We start from the raw sequence: 22668 nt of genomic DNA on the forward strand, positions 1-22668 counted from the left end.
GTGTAGTATTAGCCCAGTAACTAAGGAGTGATGTCATGTAATGAATCATAGAGGGTTGTAGAGATATGCTATGTGGTCATATCAGCCCAGTAACTAAGGAGCAATGACTTGTAATGAATCATAGAGGGTTGTAGCAATCGTTGAGTAGTATTGCTCTTGTTGTTGGTGTGACAAGCCAAAATATGTATAGTGACTTGTAGGTTTGAGGAGGAGATTTCTAAGTTTGCTCTTGAGTTTGATAGCAAACTGAGTGCAACGAATGTCAGTATGACAGAGGGGGTTCTATAGTGAGGGTAACGGCAGGTTGATAACCTGCTTCTCCTTCATTATAAGAAGCATTGCTGCCTAAGCGAGGAAAGAAACCTCACCCCTCGCCCCTATAGTGTAAGGACACAGGGCACCCAGCTCATAGTAATAGCATATAAGAGTGCGAGTCAGAGGCTAAACAGATGCTACCCTCTAGGTCTACTACGAAGGATACAAAAAAGATGAAGGGGGAACCCTGTTAGGTCAGTTGGCCTAAATACCAAAACAGGTCCGACTTAGTTAACCTGCCCTAATTGAGAACATGTGACCCTGTAACAGCCCTGAGTCAGATCCTCTAAATACCAGGAAGAGGAGGCATCCTTACATATAGCACCCTAGTGCTCCTTCTGCTCCTAGATAACTATTGCTTTAGCATTAAGGACAGCTATCTAGTTGTCCTTATATAGTTGCCGTTCTGTTTGGCTGTCTTGCTTGCTAGTTCTAAGATCTTAGAGATATTTCTGCTAAGCAGCAATATTCCTCTATAAAACCTAGCAAAGAGTACTATGCTCTTTACTAGTCTTATGTTACCAATTAGCAGTAACATTCTTAAAGAACTTGCTGCCTCTGCCATTCGATATGTGTCTGCTATCTAGAGGTGGATTTTTAACAGTATATAATATACTCATTAAGGCTTAAAGCCTAAGTCTTTCCTTTCCCTTGTAGTATATCCTCCTCTTCTTAACTCCTTTTCTGCTTCTTTAGTCTTCCTTGTATATTTGACAATGTAAATGGTGCTTGTAGTGGTGGTGGCTTAGTATCATCGTTGTTGTTAGTATCATTGTCATTAGTATCGTCATCGTTAGTATTATTGTCGTTAGTATCATCTTCGCTAGAGGAAAAGCCACTAGCTATAGTAATGTCTAAATAGGGACTTCTTCACCCCTATTTAGAGTTGAATCTAGTTGCTAGCTAGACTAGAACCTGGCTGGAATAGCAGTAATCGTTAGTTTCAGAGGCATCGTATGAGTATATTATTATAAATAATCACTTTGGTCACTAGTGCTAGCATGGTACACTTGATTAACCTTGAATTAATTATATTACTAATCTATACACTAACTATATACAGTAATTCAAAGCTGGCCATAGCTGAATAGAAATCTGTCCAGCCATAACCAGCTTTTGGCAATTGGACGATTCTTCGTCGTTTTTTAGAACAGGGGGTAGTAGGGGGGCGGCAGGGTTAAATCACCGGCGGCTTGGCACCTTCCTTTTCAGGCATTGTTCAAGCCGACAGTCAGGTTGCTAAAACCCTCTAACTACTGGTCCGACGATGAGTGGCTTGATAAAAAGTGGATGCCTCATTTAAGAGGCGCGAAGAATTATTCTTCTAGCCACAGCGCCACACCGGTAGAAGGAGTCTAAACATCCAAAAGTTCCAAAAGTTCCAAAAGTTCCAAAAGTCCCAAAAGTCCCAAAAGTCCCACAATACGCCAATTACAACCCACAGTTGATAATCTGAACTACCTAGTCAGATACCTAGCCATAAACTGAACTAGGTTCCAAGATCCAGGGGGGGAAAAGAAGAAGAAGCAAGGCTAACAAGTACCGAGTTAGAGTACCTTGGGTTCTTCCAAACAATTCACAATTCACAATTCACCCGCTCTTGACGTCCCCATCGACATTATATACGACTTCGAGAAATGTCGCGCAGGACGGTGGACGCCGCGGCGGAGAGGACTGCCCGCAATGCGCAGACTATCAAGAGTCTCCTGAAATTGGAGGGCAACAAGAGCTGCGCGGACTGCAAGAGGAATAAACGTACGTGAATTGGACACGTGCCCTTTATACAATGGCGGATAGATGGATGAGGTTCACATTGCTAACACCTTTCTCTCTCAGATCCGCGATGGGCCAGCTGGAATCTAGGCATCTTCGTCTGCATCCGCTGTTCGGGCATCCACCGAGGAATGGGCACGCATATCAGCAAAGTCAAATCCGTCGACCTCGACTCATGGACCGATGAGCAGCTACAGAGCGTGCTGGTATGGGGGAACTCGCGGGCGAATAAGTACTGGGAGGCCAAACTGGCACCAGGACACGTCCCATCCGAGGCGAAGATGGAGAACTTCATCCGCACAAAGTACGATTCGAAGAGATGGGTTATGGATGGGCAGATTCCGGACCCGGCAACCCTGGATGCCGAGGGCGATGATGACATTCCTCTGAACTTGGTGAAGGAGAAGCAGGATCTCCAGCGCTCGACTTCGCAGCGCGCAGTGCCGGGTTCAGCTCCTGGTGGCATCCCCGCGACTGTGCGCCGAGCTCCTCAGGCGGATCTGCTTGCGAGTGAGGGGTCGTCGGTACAAAGGGCGACTTCAACCCCGGGTACTTCCACGAGACAATCCAACTTCCAAGCTGCACCGGCCGGACCACCAAAGGTGTCAAAGCCTGTAGACTCCCTACTAGGATTGGACTTCTTTGTTCAAGAGCCACAACCTCCTGTGAGCCGCTCCTCGAACGCTACACCTACTTCTGGAGCCTCGGGGCAGTCAAGGCCAGACTTGAAGCAGTCCATTCTCTCTCTTTACGCCTCTGCTCCGAAACCACAACCACAACAGTCACACCATGGGTCTCAGGGCTTCATCAATGGAATGCAGTCTCCATCCCAGCAACCCCAAAGCTCATTTGGAGGCCTGGATGATGCATTCGGCGGACTCGGTTTCTCCAACACCACATCACCTCCACCTCAGCAGCAGCAACAGGTTCAAAAGCCGAATGCATTCGCGGGCCTAGGTAGCCTTCAATCCCACCGATCACCTCCCCTATCCTCTCCACCATCAACCATCACCAGCGGCAGCTTCTTCGACGCAAAGCCCGCAGCGAAGCCTACACCATACACCAACTCCCGAACGACCAGCTCCGCAAGCGACTTCGGCGCCTTCGGCGCTACGCCCGCCCTCCCAACATCCCCACCCGTTCAAAGCTCCGGAATGAACGACCTCTTCGACTTCTCCACCCCCGCCGTCTCATCCCCCCCCAAACCCATCGTCTCCCCCGCCGCTACCCACTCCTCCGTCTTCAACCTGACCGCCGCCCAGCCAGCACCAAAGGCCCAGCCCGCCCCGGCAGCCACCAGCGCAGCCTCAAGCGGATGGACCAACTTCGACGCCATGGGCACGAATGATGCTTGGAGCTCGACCAAGCCGGCGCCAGCACAGGCAGCAGCTAATGATTTCGGATGGGGTTCTGGACCGCCGCTGGCGAGCCAGAGTATTGTTCCGGGCGGCAATGGGTTCGCTCAGGCGGGCAGCACGCCAAAGGTCAGCGCGGACGAGGAGTTCGGTGGCTGGAGCAGCGCATTGCCCGCGGCGCCTGTCAAGAAGACATCGCACAATGCCCCGAAGCCAGTTGCTGGTTTCGGCGCCGCGAGCGAGGATTTGTTCTCCAATGTCTGGGAGTAAGGGGGTGGGTAAGACGTATGGATGGATGAGGGATGGGGTTGGTGACTTTTTATGTTGAGCGAGTACGTAGCATTGCCGGCGGTTCCGGATACAAAGGGGCATAATAGAGCACATAGTGAAGAATGAACGTGACGATGAAGAAGATTCCATGATTTTTTTACATAATACTTTGGATTATGTGCTTGTGCTTGTGTCTTCCACCTTTCTTTACAGTCTCGTGGCATCCTTGCCAGGGATATACGCTCCCCCCCAAACCACAGTATCGTACTGTTGCAACTTTGTCGCTAGCATCCCGTCTTGACTTCCTGTGATATCAGACCTGCCCGACGCCCCCGTCCATGCATCCGCCCTTTAAAACGAACCAAACCTCCCGGCGCCCGCTCATACAAACAGCCCCCAAATAAACCATAACACCAGCACCGTCCCAACAATTATCCCCGACAGCTTGAGCGCAGCCATCTTGTTCCCCGACGCCGCCATGCGCCCTAACCTCTGCGCGGATCCCTTGAGCGTCGTGCCCATGGAGGAAAATGTGTCGGACTACAGAAATGTTAGCTTAGCTCATCACACTCTTCTTCGCTACCTGCCACCGCATGGGTGTGCTTACGGTATTATCAATGACGTCCTGCGCCCTTGCGTTATCGTAGATGTCCACCGTGACGCCCCTGAGGGCACTGACTTTCGCGGACAGCTCATCGAGTCTACTGTCATTCTGGCGCTCGCGGTCGTAGGATTCTGCCATCGCTGCTATTCGTGGCACTGCAGTTGTTGGTCGGAGGAGTGAGTGAGTGAATGGCGGGAGTTGGATCCGGGGTTTGAGGGGCTCGCTCGGTACTGTATTGGGTTGAAGATCGAAGATCCCTTTGTTCCAAAGCACGCGGTTGGCTGGAGCCGCAGTCAGGTCGTCGCGGCTTCTCGCGCCTCTTTTGTGGCGAGGATTAATCGTGTGTGGTATACGTGGTGGGATCCAGGGAGGTGTTTTGCAAGCAATTGGGGTTGGGTTTGGTCGTACAGGTCGTGATATGCCGGATATGTGTGACAGTTCGAGGTCGTCGTTGGCCGCGTGGATCTGGGGGGCTCAGCCACAGCGGGCTATAGATCGCTGGTTGTGGCTGCCAGCGCCCCTAATAAATGGTGGCTGGCTGGCTACATCATCTGTCATCTTTTGCTCTGTTGCCAGCCCCACGATCGCGAACTTCAAAGCTATCAAGTCAGGTTGCCCCAAAAATTGTCAAGAGCAAGACCGGGCGACATTCGTCTTTTGTTTCTGCTTCATTACCCAGCGACCTGCCTCAATTCATTATTGTATATAATCAGCCAAGCTGGTTACCATCTTCAGTTACACTCGCCACCAAGCCCACCCAGACACCGTCACTTGCGCATCAACTACCCCACTATCCAGCCATCCTCCACCTCCAACACTCCGCGGAAACGCAACCTCACCTAACCATCCCTCGCGAAGTACGATATCAGGCTTCACGATGCCTGTCGGAATACACAACTTCCTCCCGTCGTCTATGGCGTGTACGTCCCCCATCTCCCAGCTAACCCGCTCTACCCCAAACTGACCCCAAGCCCCAGCGGAGTGCAAGAAATGCAGCAAGATCTTGGCATCATTCGTGGATCCACGACAGTCCTTCGCCCCCGATAAAGTCATCCCCCCCAGCGTCCTCGCAAACGCAAAGGTCCGTTCCATCCCCCAGCTAATTTCCCGCGGTACGACGAAGCTAATCCAAGCTCCAGGGCCTCGCGATCATCACCGTCCTCAAAGCCGGCTTCCTAGGCTCGGCACGATACGGAAACGGGATTGTGGTGGCACGACTCTCCGACGGATCGTGGTCTGCTCCGTCAGCGATCGGTCTCGGTGGCGCAGGCTTCGGTGGACAAATCGGCTTCGAACTGACGGACTTCGTCTTCGTCCTGAACGATGCATCGGCCGTAAAGGCGTTCTCACAACAGGGCTCCCTCACACTCGGCGGCAACGTGTCACTAGCCGCAGGTCCAATCGGTCGTAATGCCGAAGCCGCCGGCGCAGCGAGCTTAAGGGGCGTAGCGGGCGTGTTCAGTTACTCGAAAACGAAAGGCCTATTCGCCGGCGTGTCACTAGAGGGATCCGCAATCGTAGAGCGGAGAGACGCAAACGAGAAGCTATATGGGCAGCGCTTCACAGCCTCCCAGCTGATGGAGGGTAGTGTGCGCCCGCCCCCAGCAGCACAGCCGCTCATGCAGGTGCTGAACTCGCGGGTCTTCGCCGGCGCGGGAAGCACAGACGCGATGTACAACGACATCCCCGTCTACGACAACAACCAAGACGACGTGGTGTGGGAGGGCCGCTCGGGGTCCGCATACAACGAGGGCGTCGGCCGTGACAGGAGCGTAGGCAACGACAACAACGGGCGGGACTCGTACGGCGCGGCGCCGAAGCGCGCGAATACCTGGGCGGACGACGTGTATGATCCGCCTAGCAGGACGGGGACGCAACGCAGCCAGACTAGGGCGGAGGACTACGAGTATCAGGACACGCCGTTCCGGGCGCCGTCGGGGAGGGTTGGGCCCGGAAGGCCGGCGGCGCCGAAGCCGGCGTTTGCGGGGAAGGCGGGGGGGTTGCAGAAGGATCAGGCGGTGGCGCTGTTTACGTTTGATGCGGATCAGCCGGGGGATTTGGGGTTTAAGAAGGGGGATGTTATTACGGTGACGAAGAAGACGGAGAAGGCGGAGGATTGGTGGTATGTTTGACCTTTTTTTTTTTCCGTCGCTACCTATCCAAAGGGGGGGAGTCCTTAACTAACATTTTCTCCGCAGGACCGGAACTCTAAACGGCAAATCGGGTATCTTCCCTAGCAACTACGTGGAGATGAAGAAGTAGACAGACAAGAGAAGAGCTCACAGGCAACAAACACAAAGCAAACGGTCGTTTATTTAGAAAGACACGGTTCGGGCACATTTATTTGAATCGCTGGTTTTCAGGGGCCTTTTTCCGTTTCTTCTTCTTCTCGCTCACAGGTTGGTGTCCGCGGACGTATGTGCGTGATATCCAGTTGAGCCTCTTGCATAGATGCGGGGGGGGGTTCTGGAGGTAGGGTATATACTACTTGGTTCTTTTTTTAAACAGAGTTTGGCTTTTGTTGAGGTTGAGATGTGCGGATTAGGAGTGATTCCCCGTCATAGCGATGGTGTAGCGTTTTATTCTGAAACATACTTTTGACGTTGGGATATATGTCTGCCGCTACAAACCCATTGTGCCAGCTCATTGTGACCACTCACAGTACAGCCATAGGCTAGACGAAGGAGAACCAGAGACACGCTGGTATCCCAAGAAAAGGGGTTGGTTAGTTAGCATGCTCAAACCTAGTCCTGTGTTAGCCGGGCTGCCATCTGCCAAATTACTTAAGCAACCTCACTTAACGGCTGTAGATTATGGTATCTTGCGGGATGGTACCATGGCAGCTGTGGCGGCATGGGGTCGCTGGATTTCGCGACAGTATTCGTCGCGAGATCAGGTGGCTAGGCTGCCGTCGCGTAACCCCGCGTCTTGAGGTAAGACGGTTTTGACGATTTTGGATTAGATTTGTGATGATTGGAGGATGTTTTGTGGTTATAATCTGGTTGATTTCTCACCGTAGATGCCTGGGGAATTCATTCTGACGTCGTCCAGTGAAGTGTTTGAAGTATCAAAGATACATGGGCTGGAGCGTATAAGCCGGAATGCGAGATATCTGGAATGAATATAAATATCAAGGGAAATCTCATCAATGAATCCTCCTTTCCTCATCATCTTCACCTCCTCATTCTAACTTGAGGACCAATTCAACAACGACAATATCAGCAACAGACCTGTCTTCAATCCCCTTTCAAAATGTTCAAAGTAAGCTATCCCCAACCCACATCTTTCCCCCCCAATCTAACATCCTGTACAGGAAGCAACACACAAAGAATGGGTAGAAGCCCGCAAAGCCCTCCTTGAAAAGGAGAAGGCCCTTACTAAAGCCAGCGACGAGCTCGCCTCCCTCCGCCGCCAGCTTCCCCACGTCAAAGTCGAAAAATACACCTTTGAAGGTCCCAATGGCAAGCTCAATTTATTAGACCTCTTCCAAGGCCGCAAACAACTCATAATCTACCACTTCATGTTCTCCCCCACCTCCACCACCGGCTGTGTCGGCTGCTCCTTCTTCGCCGACAACATCCCCGCCTACCTCCAGCACCTTCACTCCCGCAACGCAACCCTCGTTCTCGTTTCCCGCGCCCCCTACGACGTGATTGCCCGCTTCAAGGAGCCGATGGGTTGGACGATGCCCTGGTACTCATCGTTCGAGTGGGATTTCAACTACGATTTCCAAGCCACGAATGATTCAGCCGTGGCGCCCATGATGGCGAACTGGGAGAGTGCGGAGGCGCTCAGAGAGAGGGGGAAGGGGGGGCATATTGAGGGGAAGCAGAGCGGGGTTAGTGTGTTTATTGTTGGGCCGGGGGGAGGGGTTTATCATACGTATTCGACGTTTGCGAGGGGGGTGGATGGGTTTTTGGGGACGAATCATCTTTTGGATGTTACGCCGCTTGGGAGGCAGGATTGGGAGTTTTGGAAGTATCATGATGAGTATGAGGATGATTAGAGGCACGCATATGTCTCATGGGGACTACTACGAAAATTTGGACTGGGGGTGATATGCTGAGTCCTAGCTTGATTGGCACGGGGGTGTGCTGTTTAGTATGGGTTAATTTATTCCGTTAATTTGAAATGTTATCCGCGTAGAATTGCTTTTTCCATGCTAAAATCATCGGCTACTCGATAAGTACCTTAATGAGAACCCCCTTTCAAGAATGAAAGGGGGTCCACTAAAACTTTACAAGATCCAACGTGCAGCAGCCCTTCAACCCTTTAGTACGTGTCATATCACATTGGTTCAGAGGGTGGTTTGCCTTTTGATCGCCAAAAAATCCATATATATTAAATATCCTAAATATCTCATCACAAATATATACATAACTCTACGCGCACTTGCCGCTGACGCAGGCCCAAGGATCAGAGCAGTCATCGTTCGTCTTGCAGCTAGTTCCCTTGCAGTGTCCCGCCCAGGCGCAGGTCGGAACTGGAGCTGGAGCTGGGCCGCTGTTGTCAGTGTCGCACTTGCCGCTGACGCATGCCCAAGGATCAGAGCAGTCATCGTTCGTCTTGCAGCTAGCTCCCTTGCAGTGTCCCGCCCAGGCGCAGGTCGGAACTGGAGATGGAGCTGGGCCGCTGTTGTCAGTGTCGCACTTGCCGCTGACGCATGCCCAAGGATCAGAGCAGTCATCGTTCGTCTTGCAGCTAGCTCCCTTGCAGTGTCCCGCCCAGGCGCAGGTCGGAACTGGGACGCTGCCGCCAGTAGTGGTTGGCGATGGTCCGGGACCGGGACCGCCGCCGCCTCCAATACGCTGGATGAGCTTGTTGCCCTGAGCAGTCAAGCTGTCCTGAAAGGCCTTGGCGGTTGAGGCCTTCCAGTTGGCACCCTTGGCACCAGGGACGGCATCAGAGCCGGGGAAGGCAATGTAGAGGACATCCAGCTCGCTGTGTCCGTTATCGCCATCGACTTTGTCCTTGCCGAAGCAGAGGGTGGCAATAGCGAGGGAAGCCTCGCCAACCATAGGTGGTCCATCATCGCCATTCTGGTCAGCCCAGACTCCGTAGAACAGCTGGTTGTTGCAGACAACGGCGACGATGCTGAGAGGCTCGATTCCGTAATCGGTTGGGTGAAAAGTGGTGTACCCAGGTTTCCCTTGGTCGGCATAGTTTCCGAGAACAACGTAAGAGTGGATATAAGAGTCGACATCTTTAATTCCGACGTTGTATCTAGCAATCTGCTCAATATATGAAGACTGGGGCTGGGTGTCTTGCGAAGCCTCGCATCTGCCATCGCTGTATGGGCTCTTGATGATGCCGTCACAGTCAATATCCATATCGGCGAGCTGGCCATTCTTTCCCTGAATGTAGAGGACGTTGTAATCGGCCATGTGGTCGCCACAGTAGCTGAAGTCTTGGGGTTGTTAGCTACGAACAATAATTCAAGGCGAACGCCCTACCCTTCGCGCCACCGTCAAGAGCATAGAACCCTGACTTGAGAGCCTTGCTGCAAGATCCCTTGCTCTTGATGCCATCGTAGAAGGTCTTGACGTTGGCGGGGATGGAGCCAGCGTAAGAGCTTCCGGCAAGGAGGCCAGTGACGAGGGCGGCGTTTGTGAGAAGCATTTTGATAATTATACTGAATAATATGAATCAATTGAAGGGTCTGATGGGATGCTTCTCAACTGAAGGAAACGCCCCCATATTTATAGTTGAAGCATTGCAGTGAGGAGGGGATCTCCATGAGCAGGGGTGCTGCGGCCCGAGGATGATCTTTGGGATATAGAGTTGGCCAAACGACGGTTTAGAGAGCTTGTGTCCGTCCACATTTGGATAAAGTTTGACCTCGCAAATACCTCCATAGCCAATGCCAGTCCTGCAGCACGTGTCCAGCACGTGTTGATTGATGGACTAATGAAGCCGAGCGTGTCTGTTCTGTTAAGTGGTAGCTTTGGGGTCAACACCATCTACAGCAAGTTAGTTTGCTGCAAGGTCTGGGGTCGACGCTGTTTCAACGTCCCGCTCCTCGGGGTTCATATCTCCGGCATCGGGTCGGTCGGCCATCACAGCGACGGCCTGATCAATATTCCCATGTGAACTCCTTAATGCAGGTAACTCTAAGAGAACAAGTTAGTTATAGGTTAGTGGAGTTGATCCGCTCTCCTAACGCCACTGCATAACGTAGCTTTTCCCGTTGAGCTTAAGCATTGTGACGGGGCAGGCCTCAGCATTATCCAGGGGAGTCGACCAATCGCCAAACATGCTTTAGTTTCCCGGCCCGAAACATATCCCATTGTCCCTGATCTCCGTCTCTTAAAAAAGCATACCTTAAGTGGCAGGGCCACCTTGAAGGCTGCAAGCGAACTCAAAGCCACTATAATTTCATTTTGAGCGGGGTCCCGCAGTGGCGTGGGCTTAGCTTGTCCCTTCATCTTGATGGGGACCCTTTATTGGCGTGAACATCACCCGTTGTCGCCGACTGCAGTGCTTTAAATCGGTTAGCTTCAGTAGTATGGCACCCTGCAGGTGGTGAAGATGATGTTCAAGGGAATTCGGCGATTTAGAAATATCGCCGTATCGGTGATCCAGACACTAGTTCCCCGTCTCGGTAAACATTGCCGTTTGGGCATGAACTCAACTCCAGCATCCTAATTCCCGCAATGTGTCTCCATCGGAAGGATTCCTACGGAATTTCACGCGAGGTGGAACTGACGGCACTCATGAGGGGCTCGCAGCTCACCGTCCTCTCCTTTTTGCCAATGGCAACTTTCGTCGGGAACGGCCGCGGCGATGCGGCTTACCGAGTCCAAGACCCTATTCCGAAAACCTTAATGCGTCCCCCTCAATAAAAGTCCAAATGAATCGCTGCATCCGCCTGTCGGGCTGGCCTGTTTTGATCATCTGTGATATATTTTGACTGGGCCAACTCAAGACTTAGAGTTCTTTGGACCCTTCGCTTGCTCTGGTATAGGAGAAGTCGTGAACCTCGCGTATTGAGGACAATTCCTGATTACCGGGCGCGTGCAACGGCGCCGTTCTTGGTCTCTTAGGTCGTCTGCCATGCCACCACAGCCCCTTTTCACTCCTAGACCAAGCCATCACTTACTAAACCTCAGCAGGCACCAAGTGTGCTTCCACTGAAAAATAGACAATGTCCAACTACTGTAAATGTGGAATTGGGACATGATGTAGGGAATTTGTTGATGGTGGACTCTGACAGTGGATGAATAGAGAGAATATTGAGAGGAAATGATCTATAATACCATTGAGTTGAGAGTAACGTACAAGGGTAACTTTACTAATTGTGTTGAAAGATGAAAGCTGTAATATAAATATTATTTCAAAAAAAAAAAAAAAAAAAAAAAAAAAAATCCCAAGCTCTTTTATATTGTGGGATCAATTTGCCAATAACTGCATTTTAGGCAGCGACAATGGGCATGCCAAGGAGCTTCATTGATTACTTAAAATAAGATTAAGGACAGAGCAATAGTGCCCAATTGGATATTTATTCCCCTCATAGCAAACATAAACATTCCATCTTAGACATACTTTCTACGGACCATTGCCGTATTTATGAGAACACAACGTCGGCCAACACAAAATGCGACCCCGCCGTCGTAGGTTGTGGCAGCAAAACTCTCCAATAGCACCATACAGCGGCAGCAGCGACGATGACTCACCAGGTGATCTCAGCGACGCCGATGAGTCCAATTACTCTGATGGATCGGTTGGATCCAACTTCATGCCCGAATCCTTGATATCACAGCAATATACAAATGTCACCGATATCCCTTCTCCAGTCGAGGAAGACATTATTATCGAGCCCGTAGATAGCCCACATCAGGAGGGCAACATTATCGAGTCCATAGAAAGCCCCGAGCCATCCGCTAGAGAAGTCCTACCAGAAGAATCAATTTTACCTTCTCATTCAATAACCTCAGGACCCCAAACAGACCACATCATGGCCGACACCGCCCTCCCACCAAACGCCGAACCATCATCCGACGCTTCCTCACGCACACTAGGCCGTGAAACCCCCTCCTCAAACCCAGGCACCTCTTCCGACCCCCCCTCCTCGGACGATGAAGTCACAGACCGGTGCTACGGCTTCCTACTCCTTCATTACCCCAAGACTCTTCCCGCAGCTCTAGACACCATCTCCGTCCTCCTCATCTACCAACGGCGGCCGCACGGGTTGCATCCTTACTGGGGCTTCCCCAAAGGCCATCCCGAGCCCGAAGACCGGAGTGATTGGGAATCAGCCTCACGTGAACTTCTTGAGGAGACGGGGTTGAGCCCCGAACGCGTGAAGCCGATTACGCCGTCTGAATTTTCCCCGCCTTTGCCGGATTCGGTGGCGGGGTTGAGGCCGGAATTCATGAGTGTTATCTCGCAGTACCCTAGTTTTGATGGTGGGATTAAGGAAGTAACATACTTCTTGGCTCGGGTGGCGGAAATGGAGAAATTGACTGAGCAGGTGGAGGAGCTGGTGGAGTGTCGGTGGGTGAAGTTGAGTGAGGCGCGGGAGTTGGTTAATATTAAGCCGGTGCGGAGAGTACTGGAGAAGCTGATAGGACTAGTTTCTTCGGGTCCAAAGGAGGTGATATCCAGGAGTGACTGGATTCGTTGGAAGGAAGTTGATGCGTTGGATGATAATGGGATGCCGAGACAATGGCGCACGGTGGGGTTTTGTACTCCAGAGTAGTTTTTTTAATCAGCAAGAAGGAAATGTTATCACTTCAACTGCCTGATGTTGTATTTAAAGCTTCACATTATTGAGGTAGGGCCAGCCAAGGCATATAGCTACCGTATATAAATCTTCGGTGCTCACAGGGGCGGGCTTTTTTGAGAAAGAATGTTGCAGTATATTCTACTGGTCGAAGGGGAATCAAAGATGTAATAGACAGAAGCACAATGATGCGAGAATTGGTGGTGTGGCGAAATAGAAATCTCTCTAATTATCAGCTGTAAAATATAAAGCTCTATCCTAGCTCTAGTATGTAGCTAATCTGCTATCTAATATCAATTTTCCAATGCCCCAGGGTATAAGAACAATATCCAGCCAAGCAAGTAGCCCAAGTGAATCTATCCCCAGCAACCGTAAGCACCCATAACAATTAAACCCCCAATGAATAGCATATGACCATAGCTGCGCGCCCCTTCTCTCAACCTCGCCGTCAAAATCATAACAATCCTCCGTCCAATCCATCCCGCATCACACTAAGTCTTGAAGCCAATTTTCTTCCACACCTCATTCACATGCTTGCACATTTCTATAAATGCTGGATCGTCAATCTGCTCGCATATCCAGCTTTCAGTCATGGATTGACGCTCTCCCTCCGTTGCCTTGTCCCAGAATGATACTTCATAGAGCTCAACAGGCTTGATTTTACCGCTGTGTTTCGGGACGAAACGACCAAGTTCATCCAGAAAACCTTCTATAGGCCCTTTAGCCTCAGAAACGACCTCGGGGGGTGGCGGGGTCGGGGCCGGGTCAGGTACCGGGACCGCTGGGTTTGGAACAGGAACTGTAACTGGAGCTGGCAAAACTGGCTCCGGAACTGTAACTGGAGCTGGCAAAACTGGCCCCGGTACTATGGTTGAGGTTCTGGAAACTGCAGCTGTGTGGTCACGCCCAGATAATGTTTGTGTCTGTGTGCTAGAGTCAACCATCTTGAGCCTTTTAGCTAACGCCCATTTTGGAGCTTCCTCGTTGGGTCGCTTGCGACAGGTCATTGCCTTCAACTTCAAACCAGGGGCTGTGGACGGCCTCGCGATAGCAGCACTTTTTGAGGCAAGGGGAGACGGCTCTTCCTCCCACAACACCGAATTGCGAGGTGAATTTGTTGGCCTTGTCTCATCTGAGTCAGGGACCTCCAGAACCGTTGATAACTTCGAAGTTGGAGGTGTGTTTGTTCTTCGCACTGTCGCTCGTTTGGCTTGTTGTTCTCCATACTTGCTTGGGAGTGTCCGTGCGTTTGCCAGGCTCTCAGAGGCTCCGATGCCTTTAGAGGGAGGTATTGGACCATCTTCAGTGCCTTTATTAAGTTTTTCAGCAGTTTCCAAAGCATTCTTTGGCTCCTTGCGCTTTGGGAATGGAAGTTCACGTTTTGGGGGTATCCATTGGCTTGTATGAAGGTCGTCGCCTACCGTTGGGACTGACATTGGTCTGGTAGTACTGAAAGACAATGGACTTTGTCGCTTCAGCTGCAGATGCTCATTGTTATAACCCATGCTTTGACTTGGTTCAAATTGTGTTGTTGCTGACCTCCTCATCTTCGAGACATTCAGTGTTGGTTGAGTTGTTAGCGACTCTGTGGAGCCTCGCAGTAGTTGTCTAATATCGGGTAGCTCTGGGCTCTTTTCCAATGCATCATATCCTGTCCTTGGGGCTTCATCGGATGACAGGGGAATACTAGATTCCCCTATATAGGCTTGTTTCTTCCGTGATTCGACCATATCGGAGGGCGGTTTGGTGCATGGAAGCGATGACAAGGTTGCTCTTTGCTAGTGTATGGAGTCAGAGTTGCTTCTTCGCAAGTTGACAATATATTTTCAATCATTAGCTTACCTGCGTTTCTATTTGGGAAGCATAGATAGGTGGGCTAGATCTCATAAATGATGTTGATGAAAATGGCCTTGGAGGCGGTGGTTGGAAACAGAAGTCATCGGATGCTACGCCGTATTTGTATAAAGTCCCCAGGGAGCTGCTCGATCTTGGGCCGCCCAGATCAGCAGAAAACGTGCTGGACGGTCTCATTGATAGAGAGCTTGAGGTGTCGGATCTGGGAGGTATTGATGAGCTATTCGTGAACTGTGTAAATCTTCGAGAACTCTCGGAGCTGGGTACAGCAAACTGTGGCTTTTGATGATTATCGGGGTGGCCAGCTAAGGGCGGTTGTGTTGAGGTTGGTGCCAGGCTTCGATTGTATGCCACATTGCGATCCTGAGATGGGGTATCTTGCTTGGGTTCATTTGTGGACTCCTTTATTTGAAGCCCTGCCCGCTTCAGAATGTTCAATGCCTCGAAATATTGCTTGTCATCTTTGAACCTAAGCTGAAAGCGATGAACCTAGGTATATTTAGCGACCAGTATTTTCAGGATTTATTCCGTTCCTACAACGAAAACAGAGGTCCTCCATAGAAAATTACTCTTGTAAATATGGGAGCATTGTCGAGTACATACCATTGAAGGGGCGCCAGGGAACCGCATCGCAACACAGGGAAACCTCACAATAACTTGAACTGGAGATTCCACGCCGCTGCCAATTAACACTCTGCGAACACGTTCATTATGTTCTTGAGACCACTTGACAAGTTTCTGGACATCCAGGTGCTCCTGTCGGCGATAGTGTTAGAGATGCCGGACGACAGACATAAAGGAGGTAAAACAAAGCATCGATTCCAATCTCTCAGGAAGACAATGACGAGAGACTTACCAATGTGTCTCTTCCAGCAGTCACGGCTAGAAACAGGTGTGTCTCAATTCTACCTCCATCAATTGGTATATCCACCGGTTTGAAGGTAAGTGTTAACAAGTCTTTTCGAACATCATGAACCCAGCGGTGGCTTTTCGACCCTTCACGGCTCACAGCACTGGAGTACTTGTCCAACGGAATGGTCTTTGAGGCAGGATGGGATGTCCCGGGGAACACTCGCAACTGGGAAGATTCCATCCCATGGAAGAGGGATATCAACGGACAGAGAAACTTGATTCTTTAATATGAAATTGGAAACTTAATTAGTACTGTCTGGAGCATATGATGAGTATCCTCAGACGTAAGAAAACAGAAAACAATGTTTACCAGTGAAATTAAGATTTGGAAGTTATACTCAGCTGTTGGGGGAGGGGGTAGGAAGGGATGGGGTTGGATCAAAATATTGGAAGCAGTTGAGGATAAAGCATCACGTGACAACATAACTCTCTCTGACTTTGCGAATAAGATAATATATCACTCGAGATATAAATGCTCGCCCTTTGTACTCGCCTATAAATACAACCGTACCATTTTAGAATACAACCGTACCATTTTAGAATACAACCGTACCATTTTAGATATCATTACAATCGTGACCTGGTATAACGCCTGGTATTTCCTTATCCTGATAATAACGCTAGAATTCTATCAAAGGCTCTTCAACAGCCGGAGCCTTGGGTTGGGGGACATGCTGAGGAGCTGAGGGAAATGCTGACTGGGTGTACCTCGAGGCAGCCGGAGGTGGTTGCTGCCATGCCTGCGGTGGCGCAGTATTCTGCTGCTGACTTTGCCAATAGGGTTGTTGATATGGGGTCTGTGAAGGTTGTATTTGTTGTGCCTGTGGTGCTTGCTGAGATTGTGGTGGAACAGAAGAGTATTGCGTTTGGTTGGGATCAGATGGCCCCCGTTGAGGACTTGTATACACATTTGGGTCTGGAATTGCATGCTGATGTTGTGGGCTTGCGTAATAGCTCTGGCTTGGGTCTGATGGCCCTTGAGCCGCCTGCGGCTGCAATGGAGCCTCGTTGGGTTGGCCTGCCTGCTGGGAGCCGTAGTAGAATGCCGCATTTGGATCAGTTGGAGGGCTTATCGTTGGCTCAGAAGGCTTAAGGTCAGGAGGCGCCTGGCCGGGAGTGAAACCGGGAGCCCCACTTTGTTGTTGCTGGGTATATGGTCCTGCCGCAGGGTTCGCTCCTTGCCAACTGCCTGTCCTTTGAGGCTGCGCTTGCTGAGGATAGCTTTCGCGCTGCTGCTCAAGGCCTGGATACTTCCCGGGAGTGGCCGTGTGCATTTTATCATATCCGCCGTATTGCTGAGGTGGCCCTCCGCCATATGGTGTTGTGGTCTGTGGTGGTGCCTGACCAGTGTAGAAGCTCTCCGCCCCCCCGGGACCTTCCGGCAAATTAGATGGGATCGAAGGATAAACATTGTGCTGCTGCTGGGGCGGCATATTATATCCTCCGAGGGAGTGTTGACTATAGGTGTTGGATAGGCGGTCTTCAAGCATTCGATCGTAGTAGCGAACAACGGTGGAGAGCTTGGCGTGAAGATCCAATAACGTGTCTAAAAAGTAGTTAGTTATGTGATCTCGTTATAAGTAGTAGATGCTGCTCACCATGCTTGCTCATCGTCTCCCCATACGTTCTCGCTAGTTTCGGGCGAAGACTGCCTATGCTGTCATACAGTTCCTGGATTTGTGGTTCCCTAAGGATGGTACCTGGCGGCTGAGTTTGTAACCTATCAACCAGCGTAGAAAATAGATTGATATTCTCAGCTTCAACCGGGGTTAACTCATAATCGTTCTTTTGCAACTTAAAGGGGGTAGATGATGTTTTGTTGGACGAGGAAGACTGTTCCTTCAAGGTTGCAGCATGTTGGCGCTTTTGCTCCTCCATGTCTGCCAAAGATGCAGCAATAGCAGCTTTGAGGTCATCATCCTCTTCTTCTGCCGGCTTTGTAGGGCTTGCGGTCGGCTTTCCGCCATTTACCTGCTCTTGCTGCCCTGAACTTTGTTGTAATTTTGCCTGGGGTACGTAACCTCCGTTTGCCTGACCGTTGACTTCGTCAAGACTCATGGCCAGTGCTCGTTTCAGATCCTCATCGAAACCATCATCTACCCTGGCATTTCTCGGCTGCATCGGCTGCAACGGCGAGATCCTTGACTTGTAAGGCGCCGGGGGCGAGATGGCAAACGAACCCCCCTTCGATGACTTATCCGTCAACTTAAAGTAGCAGCCATCGTCAACTCGTACCGACTGTAGTATACCGAGATGAGGTAGAGGAATCGTTTTCGATGAACATTGTTGGTCGAAGACGTTACCGCAATTGCGGCAATGGTGCTTGCGATTCGTAAAGCTGAATGCAGTTCGGCAACGCATACAGACTTCTGAGTCGGTCCACTCCGGAGGCTATGAACAATAGTTAGCTTGCGCCCAAGAGCTAAACTATGAGGGTGTACTCACAGCACTACTGTCAAGCATGCTGCTAGCAACGTCCACCTTGGGTGGGAACTTATATCCCTCACGCTGCAGTGTCCTGTAAACCTCTCCAATATACGATAGTTCGTGACGGCCTTCTGTAGCCGTAGCCCAGGTCTGTATTAATTCCAAGATCTTGTTCTTGACTTCGTCATTCACTGCCGCAGGTCCGTAGGCTTTAAGCAGTGAGACCAGGTTGTCCATGAACTCGCGCGATGCGATTTCTGCCAGGAAATGAGAACCGCCATTTTTCACACAAGTATCGGTAAGCTAGATGGACACGTCAGCTCCATATTCCGCTGGCGGGGTAATCCGAGGCATACATTAAGTGCGCCTAGCTGGAAGTTGGGATTCTTGTTGCCTATTCTGCGCTTCAGAGAACGCATGGCCTCCTTCGGCTGCACAGTTTTCGACCGGATGACATCGGATATCTCGAGATTCAGGGACATATCCTCTCTAACTCGTATTAGTTATGCAAATCGTTTGAGCAGAGGTGGCTTTCTTACAAGCTCGAGGATGTTGCCCGCTCGATCTGCTCATCTAGCGCCGTGTTGGAGGCAAACCACCCGGACATCATGTTGGGCGGCGGGAGTCGAGGGACTCGGTCAAGATAAACTTTCGCCTTCTTATTTAGTCTAGTGCAATACGCAAGCGATTCAGATAACTGTGCCCTGAGTTGACAATGAAAGATGGTGAATGTGTTGTAATAGCTCGAGCTTGGAAGCCATCATGGTCCGTCATGAACATATACGTACCACTGAGCCTCGCTTGGTCTGCGAGGACGACCGCCACAGCCTTGTGGGGTTCGCCTGCATCGTACCTATTACCGTTTCAAGAACGTCAGCCTTGCCATCTTCACCGCCAGACTCGCATCAATGCTTGATCAGCCAATCTACACCTGATGACTCCATGGCCGAGGAGGCACTTCTCGACAAGATTTCAAACTTGAGCGATTTGGAACTTGCAGCACTCCTATGTCTCACAAATGAAGAGCACTGCATCGTTGACACAGACCCCGATTCTGTCCAAGATCTGGTCCATGAGTTACGGCTTGTGAGCTTCTACCCTTGCGGTGCCATTTCCGTCACTAACATACTCATAGATTGCCTCTAATGTCTTTGGGCTTTCCCACGCGGTGGTAGACTGCTCCGAGCAGACAACCCTGGAAGACTTCGATAACGCCCTCTACACAGACCTCCCTGTTTCCCCACGTGAGGACTCTCCAGCCCGCTACCGCCATGACTCCCACCTCCAGCCATCCCCTGGCTTCCGTTCTCTCTCTCGCTCCTCTCCACGCTCGGAATCTTTCGCAGATTCCCGCAATATAGCATCCGTCATCATCGCCAGGGACCTCGATGAAGCGCCCAAGCAGGTCCAGATCCAAGCTCTGGAGCTGATACGCACAAAACGCATATTCACGCATACATCAGTCCAAAACGCCCCAAAACGCTTCTTGTTCATCGCTGTGATAGCTGGCGGCGAAGGACCTCGCCTGTCTGAACATCTCAATAATTACATGTTCATATCTCACTTCCATAGCCACGAGGACGGGTATCCCAACATAGACGACCAGGAGAGTGACGCCGAATCGATATCCTCCGTTGTGAGGAAGAGCGATGGCCATATAGAGCCCTCTCTGAACCCGGTGTTTACGGCAACTGATATTGTTGCACTACAACGGTTAGGCGACGACGTCTTTATGAGTATCGAAGTAACTGGCTACATCATCAACATCATTTCATTTCTGCGTCTACACCGCGCGGTGTCTAGAGGGATTTCGCCATTGGCAACTAGTCACTTTACAAAATTGGCAAAATTACTGGCGCCACTGCATGGCCTACGCTATGTTACGCCTTCGCTGGTAACACTGGCGGCGAAGAAGATATATCTACATCGTATCTGTATCACTCCGCCTGAACGGGAAAGAAGTGTTCAGTGGGGCAGCAATATCGATGCAGTGGCTGCGGTTTTGGAAGGAATGGGCCCCGATGCAGTCATTGACGATGTTATAGGATCTGTCGAAGTTCCTCTATGACAGAAAATCGTGTTTACAGTACGTGCGATGGTCAAAAGCAAAGGACTGGTGTAGGCTTCGTTGAAGGAAACTTCTATTTATAAAATACGAGGCTACGAGACAGCCATCGTATATATCCCAATATTAATACAGCTGAAGGTTATTACAAAAGCCACGGACGCCTAAGATGCATTCTCGTAACTAGTCGTTTAGTGTGACACCTCATTAACTTTGCATTTCCAGCCAGAGTTATGCGCGAGCAAAGGAAGACTATACGAGAGTTAGTATTTACTGTAGTGGAGTATTATAAATATGGAATTCTTACCTGGCTCCCAAGCACCATCCCAACTCAAAGTCTCGGATCTTCTTCACAATCTTCACCTCTCTATCAATTGGCATCTCATATCCAGTATGTAACAATGCCATCATGAAATTCAAATCCAAGCACCACTCTGGGCGCCCCTTTAGCTCCTTTACAGCGCCTGGGATGCTTGCGAATGTATTAAACGCTGGCTCTCCCTGGCAAACTTGATCAGCGAGATCGTGCATCTCTCTCAATGTGAACGACTCTGGCATTCCAAGCGGTGCCGTACGGTCGTAGAAGTAAGAGAAAATGAATACATCCTCCTTCGTAAAAGTTTTTTCAAGTGATGGTTGATGGATACCGTTGAATGAACATGGTGCAAGCGGGCACTCAGAGCCCTTTTTAAGGGTCTTCTCCGCCAACCCGCGGCATTGAGCAGGGGCGGGTGACGAAGGGCCCGTCATGTTAACAATAAGAAGCGGGCCAAGGACATGACCTTTGTCCATCTCTATTTTGACCTCTTTCGTCATATTAGGAGCAATGCAAGGATTGACAATTGGCTTTTTAAGCCAAGCCTTGTCGTCTGGATTCGCCGCGAGTAGACCACTGATAACAAGTTTATGAATGGAGTTGCGGGATTCCATAAGCCCGTAGCCCATGTGGGACTGCTGGTAGAGTTCGAAGTGTCGTCCACCGAAGTCAAGATCGTACTTGTGGGTACCCGGTGCCATTTTCTCGGGAACACCACCAGCTCCGCTCTTAAACGTTGGCTCAAAGACAATTTGGGTAGATCCGCCTCCAAGATCAAAGGTTGCCGCTGTTGGGATCTGATCTGGGCCCCCGATCTTGTCAAGGAGATAGTTGGTTGTGATCCAGGCAAAGACACCCTCGTCCGTACCTTCCATGACCTCTACGCCACCCTCCTTAGTCGAAACAACTGGGAACGGATACTTGGTCTCGAGTCGAGTACGAACAGCAGCAAGAATCTTATCACTCTTCACGTCTCCCAGTTTTCGGAGTCCGGCAGTAGCCTTCACCGCGACAGGGCTACAAGACCTCAAGTTTTCTGGCACATATTCCATGGCAACATCCATGAGCATATCCAAACTCTTCGCAGCACCTTCTGCGTCGTCGTCGTATGAGCTAAGCCCTGACGACCCCCCCACGACCTTGGGCGTCATTTTAAACGCCTCGTCTTCTAGGTAAGGCGTCGGGCCACAGTTGTTGAAGCGGTATACATGAATACGTGACCCAGTGCTCCCTGCGTCGATCATGAGAACATATTGCTTGAGAGGTTTTGACGGATCGCTAGATTTCGTGCATGTCGTTGAACCTGCGCCGCTCACTATGTAAATCGTGTTAGATCCGCCTTATATCAGATAAAGGCGCAAACAGGGCATGGAACATACCTTCAGCGTTAGATACGCCATTTGAGCTTGATGATACGGCATTTGAACCGCTTCCAACATGGACACCCTTAGGCGCAAGATAGTAGAAGAGGAAGACGATGAAGAGGAGGATGCCCCCCGTCTTCAAGTACCTCGAGCGCTGACTTTGCGTCATCCAGGCGGTTTTGACACTGTCAATTTTTGTTTTGAGGGTCGATGCCCCTGGGGGGGTTCCGTATCGAGCCAGCTTTTCGTGTGGATCACGTTGGCTATTTCTGGTCGGGAGCGAAACAGAAATGCGTCTCATGGAGAAGATTAAGCAACTCTTTTCTTGTCGAAAGGAGAGCAACACATGTGTTCTCCTTTTTTGGCTCAGAGGGGTATTTGGAGAAGGCGACGGGGTGGTCAATTAAGTCCAATTAAGTCTGGGCAACCCCTGTCCAAGAAGGGAGATTTCGAACTTGGCTGTCGACTTCACATACAGTAAAGCCCAAACCAGCGAGAGCTGCAGATTAGGTAAAAGGTATTGCCACAGTACGGAGTACGCCACACTACCACACCGCGATAGGAGCCCCCCACAATAGTGCACCGCCACAATCGGCGATAAGAACCGGGTGGGCATACATGTGACTTTCCTTCTCTATAGCCGATTTCTAAGAAACGCGTATTGGCGTTTGCCTCCAGATATCTCTCTTTT

The 22668-nt window shown here is 50.6% G+C and overlaps 11 protein-coding genes across 11 annotated transcripts; 5 read left to right on the plus strand and 6 right to left on the minus strand.

Moving 5' to 3' along the window:
- The first annotated feature begins 1681 nt into the window (after positions 1–1681).
- Positions 1682–3847, plus strand: VC83_07642 (uncharacterized protein). Its single transcript, XM_024471208.1, has 2 exons — positions 1682–2070; positions 2152–3847. The coding sequence occupies exons 1-2, from the start codon at positions 1953–1955 to the stop codon at positions 3711–3713; spliced, it is 1680 nt and encodes a 559-aa protein (XP_024320861.1). The 5' UTR covers positions 1682–1952; the 3' UTR covers positions 3714–3847.
- A 247-nt stretch (positions 3848–4094) lies between these two features.
- On the minus strand, positions 4095–4875 carry VC83_07643 (uncharacterized protein; the record flags this gene model as incomplete). The annotated part of the gene is made up of 3 exons (XM_024471209.1): positions 4095–4253; positions 4321–4782; positions 4864–4875. The coding sequence occupies 3 exons, from the start codon at positions 4873–4875 to the stop codon at positions 4095–4097; spliced, it is 633 nt and encodes a 210-aa protein (XP_024320862.1).
- Positions 4876–5194: 319 nt separating this feature from the next.
- On the plus strand, positions 5195–6579 carry VC83_07644 (uncharacterized protein; the record flags this gene model as incomplete). The annotated part of the gene is made up of 4 exons (XM_024471210.1): positions 5195–5237; positions 5295–5398; positions 5457–6439; positions 6516–6579. The coding sequence occupies 4 exons, from the start codon at positions 5195–5197 to the stop codon at positions 6577–6579; spliced, it is 1194 nt and encodes a 397-aa protein (XP_024320968.1).
- A 990-nt stretch (positions 6580–7569) lies between these two features.
- Positions 7570–8460, plus strand: VC83_07645 (uncharacterized protein; the record flags this gene model as incomplete). The annotated part of the gene is made up of 2 exons (XM_024471211.1): positions 7570–7578; positions 7631–8460. 2 exons carry the CDS (start codon positions 7570–7572, stop codon positions 8321–8323), a joined length of 702 nt encoding a protein of 233 aa, XP_024320890.1. The 3' UTR covers positions 8324–8460.
- Positions 8461–8546: 86 nt separating this feature from the next.
- VC83_07646 (uncharacterized protein) lies at positions 8547–9974 on the minus strand. The gene is made up of 2 exons (XM_024471212.1): positions 9771–9974; positions 8547–9724 (listed from the first exon to the last, which is right to left on the minus strand). Exons 1-2 carry the CDS (start codon positions 9934–9936, stop codon positions 8700–8702), a joined length of 1191 nt encoding a protein of 396 aa, XP_024320865.1. The 5' UTR covers positions 9937–9974; the 3' UTR covers positions 8547–8699.
- Positions 9975–10016: 42 nt separating this feature from the next.
- VC83_07647 (uncharacterized protein) lies at positions 10017–10572 on the minus strand (the record flags this gene model as incomplete). The annotated part of the gene is made up of 3 exons (XM_024471213.1): positions 10017–10277; positions 10327–10427; positions 10479–10572. 3 exons carry the CDS (start codon positions 10570–10572, stop codon positions 10017–10019), a joined length of 456 nt encoding a protein of 151 aa, XP_024320866.1.
- Positions 10573–11680: 1108 nt separating this feature from the next.
- VC83_07648 (uncharacterized protein) lies at positions 11681–13197 on the plus strand. Its single transcript, XM_024471214.1, has one exon. It carries the CDS (start codon positions 11912–11914, stop codon positions 13013–13015), a length of 1104 nt encoding a protein of 367 aa, XP_024320821.1. The 5' UTR covers positions 11681–11911; the 3' UTR covers positions 13016–13197.
- Positions 13198–13262: 65 nt separating this feature from the next.
- Positions 13263–15986, minus strand: VC83_07649 (uncharacterized protein; the record flags this gene model as incomplete). Its single annotated transcript, XM_024471215.1, has 4 exons — positions 13263–14817; positions 14882–15382; positions 15497–15649; positions 15750–15986. 4 exons carry the CDS (start codon positions 15984–15986, stop codon positions 13531–13533), a joined length of 2178 nt encoding a protein of 725 aa, XP_024320867.1. The 3' UTR covers positions 13263–13530.
- A 294-nt stretch (positions 15987–16280) lies between these two features.
- On the minus strand, positions 16281–18976 carry VPS27 (vacuolar protein sorting-associated protein hydrophilic protein). The gene is made up of 5 exons (XM_024471216.1): positions 18772–18976; positions 18589–18721; positions 18251–18535; positions 17404–18196; positions 16281–17351 (listed from the first exon to the last, which is right to left on the minus strand). The coding sequence occupies exons 1-5, from the start codon at positions 18840–18842 to the stop codon at positions 16426–16428; spliced, it is 2208 nt and encodes a 735-aa protein (XP_024320955.1). The 5' UTR covers positions 18843–18976; the 3' UTR covers positions 16281–16425.
- An 18-nt stretch (positions 18977–18994) lies between these two features.
- On the plus strand, positions 18995–20300 carry VC83_07651 (uncharacterized protein; the record flags this gene model as incomplete). Its single annotated transcript, XM_024471217.1, has 2 exons — positions 18995–19318; positions 19368–20300. 2 exons carry the CDS (start codon positions 18995–18997, stop codon positions 20298–20300), a joined length of 1257 nt encoding a protein of 418 aa, XP_024320954.1.
- Positions 19031–22466, minus strand: GDA1 (Guanosine-diphosphatase). Its single transcript, XM_024471218.1, has 3 exons — positions 21993–22466; positions 20605–21928; positions 19031–20549 (listed from the first exon to the last, which is right to left on the minus strand). Exons 1-3 carry the CDS (start codon positions 22276–22278, stop codon positions 20489–20491), a joined length of 1671 nt encoding a protein of 556 aa, XP_024320801.1. The 5' UTR covers positions 22279–22466; the 3' UTR covers positions 19031–20488.
- Positions 22467–22668: the final 202 nt, after the last annotated feature.

The sequence above is a fragment of the Pseudogymnoascus destructans genome (genome assembly GCF_001641265.1).
Source record: "Pseudogymnoascus destructans isolate 20631-21 unplaced genomic scaffold scaffold_23, whole genome shotgun sequence".
NCBI lineage: Eukaryota > Fungi > Ascomycota > Leotiomycetes > Thelebolales > Thelebolaceae > Pseudogymnoascus > Pseudogymnoascus destructans.

Excerpts from the sequence above, each read along its gene's own strand:
- VC83_07646 (XM_024471212.1), bottom strand. The coding sequence starts at position 9,936 with ATGCTTCTCACAAACGCCGCCCTCGTCACTGGCCTCCTTGCCGGAAGC. Across the intron at positions 9,725-9,770 it reads TCTTGACGGTGGCGCGAAGG|ACTTCAGCTACTGTGGCGAC; the intron begins GTAGGGCGTTCG and ends AACAACCCCAAG.
- GDA1 (XM_024471218.1), bottom strand. The coding sequence starts at position 22,278 with ATGAGACGCATTTCTGTTTCGCTCCCGACCAGAAATAGCCAACGTGAT. Across the intron at positions 21,929-21,992 it reads TGGCGTATCTAACGCTGAAG|TGAGCGGCGCAGGTTCAACG; the intron begins GTATGTTCCATG and ends CGATTTACATAG. Across the intron at positions 20,550-20,604 it reads GGATGGTGCTTGGGAGCCAG|TCTTCCTTTGCTCGCGCATA; the intron begins GTAAGAATTCCA and ends ACTCTCGTATAG.
- VC83_07648 (XM_024471214.1), top strand. The coding sequence starts at position 11,912 with ATGCGACCCCGCCGTCGTAGGTTGTGGCAGCAAAACTCTCCAATAGCA.
- VC83_07642 (XM_024471208.1), top strand. The coding sequence starts at position 1,953 with ATGTCGCGCAGGACGGTGGACGCCGCGGCGGAGAGGACTGCCCGCAAT. Across the intron at positions 2,071-2,151 it reads GGACTGCAAGAGGAATAAAC|ATCCGCGATGGGCCAGCTGG; the intron begins GTACGTGAATTG and ends TTTCTCTCTCAG.
- VPS27 (XM_024471216.1), bottom strand. The coding sequence starts at position 18,842 with ATGATGTCCGGGTGGTTTGCCTCCAACACGGCGCTAGATGAGCAGATC. Across the intron at positions 18,197-18,250 it reads GCATGCTTGACAGTAGTGCT|CCTCCGGAGTGGACCGACTC; the intron begins GTGAGTACACCC and ends TATTGTTCATAG. Across the intron at positions 17,352-17,403 it reads GGAGACGATGAGCAAGCATG|ACACGTTATTGGATCTTCAC; the intron begins GTGAGCAGCATC and ends ACTACTTTTTAG.